Raw genomic sequence first — 11,502 nt, forward strand, 5'->3', positions numbered from 1 at the left:
CCTACGTCACAACGATGCTTATGGCCATCACCGCAAAGGATTGTGGTATCGTGTCCAGACCGTCCTAGACTACGCCCTGTGGGTGGGGGACGCAGAATACACCCCCGGTACTCCCTGCCTATCGTAAGAGGCGACTAAAAGGGACCCCTGGGGATCTCAACTAGGGAGCATATGCTGGCGACCACGGTGCCCTGAGCTGAGTCCTGGCATTGCTTCCACTTACTTGTGCGAGACTCCTCACTTTCATCTATCTTGTCCGACCTCCCTTGATCAACTCTTGTTCTTTTTCGACCCCGATGGTATTAGAGCATTCGAGGCCCAGGTAGTCTCATTTTCACGCCCTTGTCTTTCTTCATCCGTTACTTCATTTTTCGAAGTGACGTTTGTCATTAGTACTACTATATGAGTGATACTGTTGGTCCGTTTTGCTTCTGATTTGTACACACTATGTGAGGAACACCACGGGATAGTACGAGTCCTTGTGATTAGTACACCTATGTGAGGTGCACCGTGTATTCCCTTTTACTTCCATACAACTTCGTCTTACTCTGTTTCACCGTGGGTTTGCGTTGCCTACGAGTGGCGACGCAATGTGAGAAACACCATAGGTCAGCGTTACCTGTACGACGTACAATACTTGTGAGTAGTACCATAATGTTTGGAACATCGTGAGTTTACGCTACCGTTCATTAGTACCGCAACATGAGAAATACCATGGTTGTACTTTACTAGCGATAGGTGCCATTATGAGGGGCCGTTGACCTGGATATTGAACCCCTTTAGACAACAAGCCATCGATTCAGGATTGTGCTTTGCAAGCAGTCCCTTGGTCAGTCATATATTATCTGGGAAGGTGAGGCATTGCGGGTCGGATCCACTGATAGCTTTAAATTCATATTCATCCATTCATTCTTCATCATCACGTTTTGAATTCTGGTGAGTGGATGAATTGTGTACTTTTGAATTGTCATTGCATTTCGTCTCATTTAGTACCATTAGGGGCCGATTACCTAGATGTTAGGCCACTTTAAACAACAAGCATCATCAACCTTCCTAGACTGACCTGGGTGTTAGTGATGTTACCAGACCTCGTAGGGTACATAAAGAGCGTTAGCAGGGTCAGATGTCGAGTGATCGCTGTGAAAGACACAGAGATGTTGCTTACTTGTAGGAGACAGCGTAATCAGCGTTTGACAGATTTTGAAAGGGGCCTCATTGTCGGTCTCCATTTGGCCGGATGGTCGAATCGTGCAATATACACATTTGCGGGGCCTTCGGTTGTGGCAGTGGTCCGATGATGGACTGCTTGAGAAGGTACGGACAGGCGTACTCGTCGTCAAGTTTCCGGTCGAGCACGTGTGACCACCACAAGGAGGGATCGCCGTATTGGGCACCAAGTACAGCATAACCCTTTCACATCTGCGTCTGCCATCCGAGAATAAGTAAAGGACTCCCTGCAACATCATGCGCTGTCCCACACCATTGATCGGAGCCTAGCAGCAACCGGACTAGGGAATTACCGCGCCAATACTAAAGTTGCCGTTGACTTTTGGAGTTGTGCAGTGACCGGGAAGCATGGTCTGCTGATGAATGGTGTCACATTGTGTTCAGCGAGGAATCACAGCTCTGCACTACCCGGGATGACCATCGTCTGAGAGTATGGCGGCGACCTGGGGAGAGGTCCCATTCTTCCAAGGTGTTTTGAGAGGCACAGCGGTGTTACTTCCGGCGTCGTGGTGTGGAGAACCATCGGGTATGAATTTAGATCACGGCTGGTTAGTGACTGATGGAAATCTGATGGTACAACGGTACTCTAATGCGACAATATTGTGGTGCAACCACTGATCTCTATACATGGATCACTGATGGCAGCTGAATGTACGCCAAGTTGAGCGCGCGGTCCAACATGTTGGTGTACCCATCCTAGAGCTCTCCTTGTGGGGAAGCAATGATAATATAATCAATTTTAAATCACAATTAATGGCGCATTGGAATAATTAAAAATATAGGGGCAGGTTCACTCAAAGCATAAGGACATTGGGAACACCGACACGTCATTCTGAGGTCAGTAAATCTCCGGGATAGCAATAAGAATGAGTGTATAATAACGGCCGACAAATATTAACTTAGGTGCTGAATACATGCAATTAGCGATCGGTAATGCAATGCGATTGAAAAACAGTTTCTGTATGCCACGAAATTATGCATTCTTAAGGGGAGATATGACTGAATTTTTCGTACTTTGAGCCAAAAACTCGGTTTTTATTTTTATTCATGCAAAAATAGCCCTGTTCTTCCTCTTTCAGAAAATGTTTTTATTTTAGTAATTCCGGCTTGTTTGAAGCTTGTAGAAGCCATTCAACCTGAGCCCACAGGAAATTTAAAAGCCCAGAACCACACCCACTTCTCCTGTAACGGCATAATGATAGTTTACTGCGTGTTTTTCGCTGGATATTCAAGTATATCGCGGCGTATTTTCCGTAGAGGTACACGTCGGCATGCTGACAGTCTCTTGTTTAGTACGTAATCAATACAATTACGTTATGTTAGGAAATATTGTAATTTGAACTGACAGAGAGAATGTTGCACCTCTTCCAAATAGTACTCAATTTATATCTGCCAGACATGTATACTTTGAGAGTTTAAATATATTATGTATTATTTACATTTAGGAATTCGTAGTAGTTTGTTTATTTGTTTGTTTATATTTTACTAACATGCAGACGTAACACGTGGTTTCAATTCAGCGAGTGAAATATCCCAACTAGTGATTTTTCATTGATGTATTTCATCTTAATTCCTTTGTAAATGTGTGGGGTATGCAATCAAACAGCACAGAACACCCGTGGAATTACAATCAGGAGACCTGGCGTCACTGAACTAAGCATAAACAAAGCAAGCGCGCTCCTCGTGGTCTACTGCACCGTGCGCTCGCTGCCATCTTCCTACGCCAGTCATCTTCTATTCGCCATACTGCTACCCCAGTTAACAGCCATCCATGTATAGAGATCAGTGGGTGCAACGGGAGAATGCTCGTCCGCACATGGCACGTCTCTCTATGAACTGCCTGCGTGATGCTGAGGTACACCCGTGGCCAGCAAGATCTCCAGATCTGTCCCCAAGAGAACAAGCGTGGGACCAGCTTAAACGTCAACTGTGTCCCATTGCCAGCATCCAGGACATCAAGGACCAGTTACAACAGTTGTGGGCCAGCTTGCCTCAGGAGATGATACAACGGTTTTATTATGACACCCTTCCCAAAGGAAGCAGTGCATGTACGGTTGCTATGGTTACACTTCCGTCACAACGCGAGTCGAATCAGAAGACGCGAACCAGTCAAACAAGGAGTCCAATATTTGGCAATACTATATGGTGTTTTAAATACCACATGGAATTCACAGTGCTCGTCAAAAAGATGTGACGGACTGAATAATTTAACACTTATAAATTGAGTCGAAATTGGAAAAGAGACGGCTTCAGATATTACAAAAGAAAAAGCTCCTTCTCTTGGTGCTGTCTCCTTACAGAAGTTTGAGAACCATCATGAAGTTCCATTATTTATCTCCTCCCGAACTTCCCTCTCGCTTACCTTAAAACTGACTCCACGGAATAGAATTCTAGTTTTATTTACTGCCATTTACTTCCCCATTCACTCCTCAGATGTGTATTGGTTGCAGGATTATGGGTGCAGTCGACTGTGAAGTATTTCCATTGCATAATAGTGTAATTTCTATCCATGTTATTTCAGTGCGTGAGCCCTGGAGTTGTGAGGACTGAAATCTGGAATAGCCTTCCCAAATACAATACAGAGGAATTTCGTAAGCTGCCAGGCCTCTACTCAGAAGATGTTGGTGATGCTGTAATTTATGCTCTTGGAACACCTCCTCATGTGCAGGTAATCACAATTGTTTTAACATTCGAAGTAGTCTTTTGATTTTAAAATACGAGCACTCATAGTTCATGAATAAGGACTTTCTTTACTTTTACATATTCATTATTCACCCCCATTTCTCCACCTTCCTCTCTCCTTCCACCATTCCTCTTTATTGAATCGGTCCACCTTCTTCTCCGTCTCCCTTTTGCTCTCTTTCCCTAGAACTTCATCTCCTTCATCTCTTTCTCTATTCTTTCCGCCCACGTTCACTTTACATGTTCAAACCACCTTAATTTACTCCTATCAATTGTCTCATTTAGATTTTTCTATTCCTACCACATTTCTCACATCTTCGTACCTCAGTCTGTCTTTCCTGTCATACTTTTATGTATTTCCTTTCACTGGCTTGAATTCTACTCTCCTCCCTACTTGACACTGTCCAGGTCTCAGCCGCATAAGGGTGCATAATACATTATCTCTTTACACTTCCTTATTCCAGACAAGGTTTCTTACACTATGGTAGAATGCATTGCCCTGTTGCACCCTCTTGCTAATCTCCATAACCAGCCTTGTACTCTGCATTAATTCACTCCCTAGGTATGTACAATTGTTCAAAATTCCAAGACTTTGGCCACCAATTTTCAGAATGTACACTGACTGACAGAGCAAATGCAACACCAAGGAGGAGTGGTTCGAAAGGGATGAAAGTTGGGGAAGAAACAGAGACGGCACGGACGAATAATTGATGTTTATTTCAAACCGATATGCAGGTTACACAATGCGCACGGCATCGACTCAGTAGGATGTAGGACCACAGCGAGCGGCGATGCACGCAGAAACACGTCGAGGTACAGAGTCAATAAGAGTGCGGATGGTGTCCTGAGGGATGGTTCTCCATTCTCTGTCAACCATTTGCCACAGTTGGTCGTCCGTACTAGGCTGGGGCAGAGTTTGCAAACGGCGTCCAATGAGATCCCACACGTGTTCGATTGGTGAGAGATCCGGAGAGTACGCTGGCCACGGAAGCATCTGTACACCTCGTAGAGCCTGTTGGAAGATGCGAACAGTGTGTGGGCGGGCATTATCCTGCTGAAACAGAGCATTGGGCAGCCCCTGAAGGTACGGGAGTGCCACCGGCCGCAGCACATGCTGCACATAGCGGTGGGCATTTAACGTGCCTTGAATACGCACTAGAGGTGACGTAGAATCATACGCAATAGCGCCCCAAACCATGATGCCGCGTTGTCTAGCGGTAGGGCGCTCCACAGTTACTGCCGGATTTGACCTTTCTCCACGCCGACGCCACACTCGTCTGCGGTGACTATCACTGACAGAACAGAAGCGTGACTCTTCGGAGAACACGACGTTCCGCCATTCCCTCATCCAAGTCGCTCTAGCCCGGCACCATGCCAGGCGTGCACGTCTATGCTGTGGAGTCAATGGTAGTCTTCTGAGCGGACGCCGGGACTGCAGGCCTCCTTCAACCAATCGACGGGAAATTGTTCTGGTCGATATTGGAACAGCCAGGGTGTCTTGCACATGCTGAAGAATGGCGGTTGACGTGGCGTGCGGGGCTGCCACCGCTTGGCGGCGGATGCGCCGATCCTCGCGTGCTGACGTCACTCGGGCTGCGCCTGGACCCCTCGCACGTGCCACATGTCCCTGCGCCAACCATCTTCGCCACAGGCGCTGCACCGTGGACACATCCCTATGGGTATCGGCTGCGATTTGACGAAGCGACCAACCTGCCCTTCTCAGCTCGATCACCATACCCCTCGTAAAGTCGTCTGTCTGCAGGAAATTCCTCCGTTGACGGCGGCCTGGCATTCTTAGCTATACACGTGTCCTGTGGCACACGACAACACGTTCTACAATGACTGTCGGCTGAGAAATCACGGTACGAAGTGGGCCATTCGCCAACGCCGTGTCCCATTTATCGTTCGCTACGTGCGCAGCACAGCGGCGCATTTCACATCATGAGCATACCTCAGTGACGCCAGTCTACCCTGCAATTGGCATAAAGTTCTGACCACTCCTTCTTGGTGTTGCATTTGCTCTGTCAGTCAGTGTATTTCCCTTGTCTATTCCCCCTTGATACCACCGTGATCTTCATTTTTGCTGCACTGATTCTTATATACTTTACAAATTTCTCATTCAGTCCATCAGTCCATCATGTGGTTCTTGTTCCCCAGACCACAGCATCGTCTGCAAATGGTAATAACTTCATCCAGATGATGTTGTAAAATCGAGTAGCAAGAAATTGTGCTGAGAAACTTCAACTTGATGTTTCTCAGTTACATATATTATTGCAGTTCAGTACGATTGTTTAGAAAACTATGGCACTGCAAATTTTTCTGCCATCTTAGTGAATAATAAATAGGGATTATGCTGCAAAAACGGAGGTGGCCAAATTGTTATACTCAAGAGATCTTTACTGCATTTATTTCAATTTTCTTTTAAATATTTCCGAATACTTCTGGGTGTTTGAATATTTGTTACATGGTATTCTGTGTCTTTTAGGATACATGTATATTGCTTCAGGTTTTCACAAATTTGAGAACAATCACCTATAAAGTATTGAGCAGGTCGTTGCCAGATTTTTAAAAATGTAATGCACAGTTCACTGTGTGCTATTCCTTTCTCTCAGTTTGGACTTGCATATTCAGTGTGCCTGGCAGGATAACAGTTGAGTTTATGAGGCACAACAACTGTTTTAGTGTATATTTCGCAAGAGAAAATGTATTTTCAGAGGAATTCATTCATGAGTTTCAGTATTAATAGTATTAGGTGAGGTAGGCCAAACATCCAGAACATGTTCCTCACATGAAATAGATAAAGGTTATATCGACATGGGTCCAGAGACGCATTATTTACACGTTAGAACTCATTTTCTACAAGTCTACGTTGTACATTATTCACACAGAGGAAAAGAACGTATCAGCTTACCACATAAAACTCTTCTTATATGAAACAGTGAAGATGCCCTACTTCAGCATTGATACATGGATCAACCCGCTGTTGCAGTGAATTTCGGATGCTCTCATCGATCGCCGCGACGGATGGTCGATGAAAGTAACGAACTTCCTCAAGCCCATAAGAGAAGACATTGTAAACACTAGATCTCGCAAGCAACTTGGTAAATACAATGTATTCACAAGTTTTAATATACCGTAGCTCCCAGGACATGGCAAAGGGTTTTCGAAACTCTCTGTTGCTGACAGAGGCTGTTGCCCGGCAACCTGCCAGTTACAGTACGCAGAGCTGCGAAATTGGCATATATTTTTACTGCCTCACGCCATTCATTGCAAGGAAAGCCTTTGTGATTACGATTCCGTGTATTCGCTGTGGTATACTATTTAATTAGGACTACGCTTTTGCCTTTATGCTCTTTCTTGCTCCAGCTGTCAAAAACTCTTCTTCTCAACTCGAATAGATTTTTTCCTGTATCTACAAAACCATACCTTTTAACTGGTACAGATTTACTTTCTGCTATATTCAATGCGGCGGGGCTCGTGCTGATTTCTTGACAGAAATTTCTCGTTGAGTGAAAAAAGTTTTTGGAAAAGTGCAAAATGTTGCATGTGCAATGGTGCAGATATATTTCCCATGATGCACACAATAAATTCAGACTTTCAAATTTCCTTTCAGCGTATATCTTATCATTCGAGATATCCATGCGAAATTGCAAAATTTTCTATTAGTGCTCCCTTAACCATAAATTCGGCATCACTTATAAATTTCATTGGAATCTTTTGGGGTTCTACTTATAAATGAACTAAACATCTCGTGCGAAATAGCAACCCAAGTGGCCCATTAGTTTTGGCTTGATTCACTCTAATCCTCCTAGGCGTTCAGCGAGTGCCCGGAACGTGTGATTTAATACACAAAAGCGTAATATCCTGGAATTCAATGTTAAGAAAAATTTCCTATGGTCTTGTCGTAGGTAATTTATGTTCATATGGTGGCTCTCATTTTATGATGAGACTAGCCGTTACCCATTAAATATTATTTGTATTTAAATGGATGAACCGCGCATTAATTCAGTGCATATCTCCATGAAAATCACCGCCTTTTAGAAATGGTTAAATATTGCAAAACCGATTGAAATAACCTGCACCAAATTTCAGCCCAATTCGTCGGGCAGTTTTGGCGAGATTGATCCAGAACCGACAATGCCTCATTTACAACCTATCAAGCAAGTAATTTCGTCAATAACATGCTCCCAGATCAATATCTTGGAGTAGAACATGACAGTTTCCTCTGAGAATGTTTGTGAAATATCCCATAAAAATTCACTTAGTGGTTGAAAGGTAATGTCGTCTCGGAAGACAGACAGACTTCATTTCAGTTACCCATGTATAGTTTAATTTAGACATGGAAGAAATGACAGTGATTGTTGGGATAACACAGGTGGTAACAATGGTAGGAGAATGCCAGCAATCAAAATCAAAATATAAAGGCTGAGTTAGGAAGGAACTCGATGTCAGTGAGGACAGGCATTGTTGGTGGTCTCATGTGAGGCGAATGGAGGAGGATATGTTACTTAAAACAATATTATACACAACAAGGGGAGAGCTAAAGAAACAGTCAGAGGATGTTTAGACTCGGAGGTTTGGAACGAGACAAGACCACTTAGCTATTTAGCAAAGAGATAATATTGGAAAGGTTCATTCACGCAGGCTTGCACACAGAATGCTGAAAAGGATAATAGCCTATAATGAAGATTGATTGACTGATTGATTGGATTTATTTATTTATTTATTTATTTATTTATTTATTTATTTATTTATTTATTTATTTATTTATTTATTTATTTATTTATTTATTTATTTATTTATTTATTTATTTATTTATTTATTTATTACGTAAAATTCACCTTATTCTTTCCTATAATTTCAGATTCACGAGATCATCATCAAACCTGTTGGAGAAGCCTTTTGAAGTTCCTTGAAAGAGTAAGACTATGAAACGTTACGTGCCATTCTGGAACCTGAGAGAATTTGACGGCGCAGCAACTCACAAAAATTCGTTTTGTTTTTTATTAAGTTTTCAAATATCAGCTTGTGGATACATCAAAGTAGTTGCGAAAACTTCTGCCAAAAATAGTGAATTAAACCTACTTTTGTGTAAAACATAGACTGTGTGACAATTCATTCTTCAAGATCAAGATATATCGTTAACTGATTATTTCCCCGATTAGCTTAACAATAAATTCAAATAAATGCTTGGAATGATACTGAAGTATACATAAACTTACGTTTTATTATTAAATTATTTCTTATCCTATTTCCTGTAACACCTTCCTTTCTTCCCCCTACCACCAACAGTAATGCTTTTCCTACTCAAGATTCAGCCACACGCCAACAAACTTGACGACGAGTATTCGTCGGGCGATAAGATGTAGAGACATATCTTTTAAAATCTTCTGAGCAATATATCAACGAATCACAGATTGGACATTCGTTTAGAGGAGAATCGCCTAGTCTACAATAAACATCCGGATCACCTAAGGGTTACCCTGTACAGAACATTGCGATTTAAGACTAGCAAAGCACAGATCGAGAAACAACATCCTGCAGAAGCTATGTGGTGCAACATGGAGTTCCACCGCAACCACCTTGCGTTCATCAGCCCTTGTTTTGTGTACTCTGCACTAGACCTGATTGGATGAACAATTGGCACACCACGCTCGTAGACGCTCAGCTAAATCAGACTGTGTGGACCATAACTGGTCCGATCGGGACTGCACCAATATTTTGAATAAAAGTCCTTAGTCTCACTGTCTCAAATCATCTGGGAAGGAAAGTGCTCTTGTGAGGCAATAAAAGACGACCATCGACAATCATCCGCTAACAGACCATGAGGCAGGGGCGTATTCTCCTTGAATGCAAGGCATTCATTGCATGCGTTATGATAACACAAAGAACTGTCTGATTTACGATTTTAGGTTGTTTCAGGTCAAATATTAACGATTTCATCTCTCAGAAGTTCAAAAGGTCCGCGCAACTGTACTAGTTCCGTTGCTTGATTACGTGTGGTGCTGGTGTAGTCTCGCCGTCTACTCCACTCTCGGAAGAAAGAGACAGCAAATGGAGGAGTTAACGACGTAAGGCATTCAATCTCAAAATTGCATTCAGTGGCAGACGTAGTTCTGAAACCCTCCGAACGATGTCGCTGCAGTTGAAACTTGGTCAGAATTTGTCACCCCATACCCGTGCTACCCTCTGCCATCTGTTAGCAACTTGGAGAAAGTCGACATGTTTACAGCGAACGGGACACACAGATTACCCCCTAGCGAGAACCCAACGTGACGAAACTGACCAATGCCACTGGGGTGACTTATCTCCAGTGCTTGAGTTGTGGCTAACTAGTGAGTTAATTCATTGTGTGTTTTGCTGATTAGTGAGTTCATTCTGTGTGTGCTGTTCCTGTGCTATTCGTCGTTTTCGGAGTTTTATTATATTTTGCGCAATGTGGTATTAACGATGGATGAGTCTAAAACGGATATAATTGTAAATCAGTTTGAAAAGCCATTTACTGGCCGTTCGTTTGATGAAAAGATGCAAATAGTTAAAGCCGCGAGACCTCTACCTTCCCTCGTAAATTTCTTCTTCTTCTTCTTCTTCTTCTTCTTCTTCTTAATCTGCTTACCCTCCAGGGTTGGCTTTTCCCTCGGACTCAGCGAGGGATCCCTCCTCTACCGCCTCAAGGGCAGTGTCCTGGAGCTTCAGACTCTGGGTCGGGGGATACAACTGGGGAGGATGACCAGTACCTCGGACAGGCTGCCTCACCTGCTATGCTGAACAGGGGCCTTGCGGGGGATGGGAGGATTGGAAGGGATAGACAAGGAAGAGGGAAGGAAGCGGCCGTGGCCTGAAGTTAGGTACCATCCCGGCATTTGCCTGGAGGAGAAGTGGGAAACCACGGAAAACCACTTCGAGGATGGCTGAGGTGGGAATCGAACCCACCTCTACTCAGTTGACCTCCCGAGGCTGAGTGGACCCCGTTCCAGCCCTCGTACCACTTTTCAAATTTCGTGGCAGAGCCGGGAAGCGAACCCGGGCCTCCGGGGGTGGCAGCTAATTACATTAACTACTACACCACAGAGGCGGACCCTCGTAAATTTAAAAACAGAAAACAAGAATTGTGTACGCACGTTCAGTCCAGAAACTTACAGTAAAACTGTTTGGCTCGAGTTCACCTACATGTAATTAGGGTGAGTAGAATTGAAATTTACTTAATACATTGTGTTAACTGCATGGTTACTAGTTGCATGCCTCAGTGGAGATTCCAGGATACGCCACTGCCATGAGGGCATTACTGTCAATGGTAACAGGAGGCTCCCCCCCCCCCCCCTACAACATGCTAAACTCAAAACAGCTAGCATCTTGGTGGAACAAAACTTCAACCTTCATCAGGTAAAAGAATGGCATAATTGTACATAATCTCACCTTCATAGATTTCTCTGCGTCAGTAAAACATGAGTGCGATTTGTCATCTACTTCTCTGACTGAAATTGGATATAATATATTGAAACTATGTGGGTGGAACTTCCGTAGAGCTTTTGCTGCTGTTGAAGCGGGTGAAAAAGTATATAAAAAGGCCGTGAAACTTTATATGAAGTAGAA

The 11,502-nt window shown here is 43.6% G+C and overlaps 1 protein-coding gene across 2 annotated transcripts in view; it reads left to right on the plus strand.

The window, feature by feature from the left end:
* LOC136886232 (farnesol dehydrogenase) overlaps nucleotides 1–11,502 on the plus strand; it is a 191,709-nt gene that overhangs the window by 35,747 nt on the left and 144,460 nt on the right. Inside the window, exons 5-6 of one of the 2 annotated variants that reach the window (XM_067158969.2) lie at nucleotides 3,749–3,895; nucleotides 8,774–9,010. The exons of the other annotated variant lie outside the window; for it this stretch is intronic. Coding sequence (XP_067015070.2) covers nucleotides 3,749–3,895; nucleotides 8,774–8,815 — 189 coding nt within the window. The 3' untranslated portion in view covers nucleotides 8,816–9,010. Of the gene's footprint in view, nucleotides 1–3,748; nucleotides 3,896–8,773; nucleotides 9,011–11,502 lie in introns of those variants that run through there. 2 annotated transcript variants of the gene reach the window in all.

Source organism: Anabrus simplex, chromosome X (assembly GCF_040414725.1).
Source record: "Anabrus simplex isolate iqAnaSimp1 chromosome X, ASM4041472v1, whole genome shotgun sequence".
Lineage (NCBI taxonomy): Eukaryota > Metazoa > Arthropoda > Insecta > Orthoptera > Tettigoniidae > Anabrus > Anabrus simplex.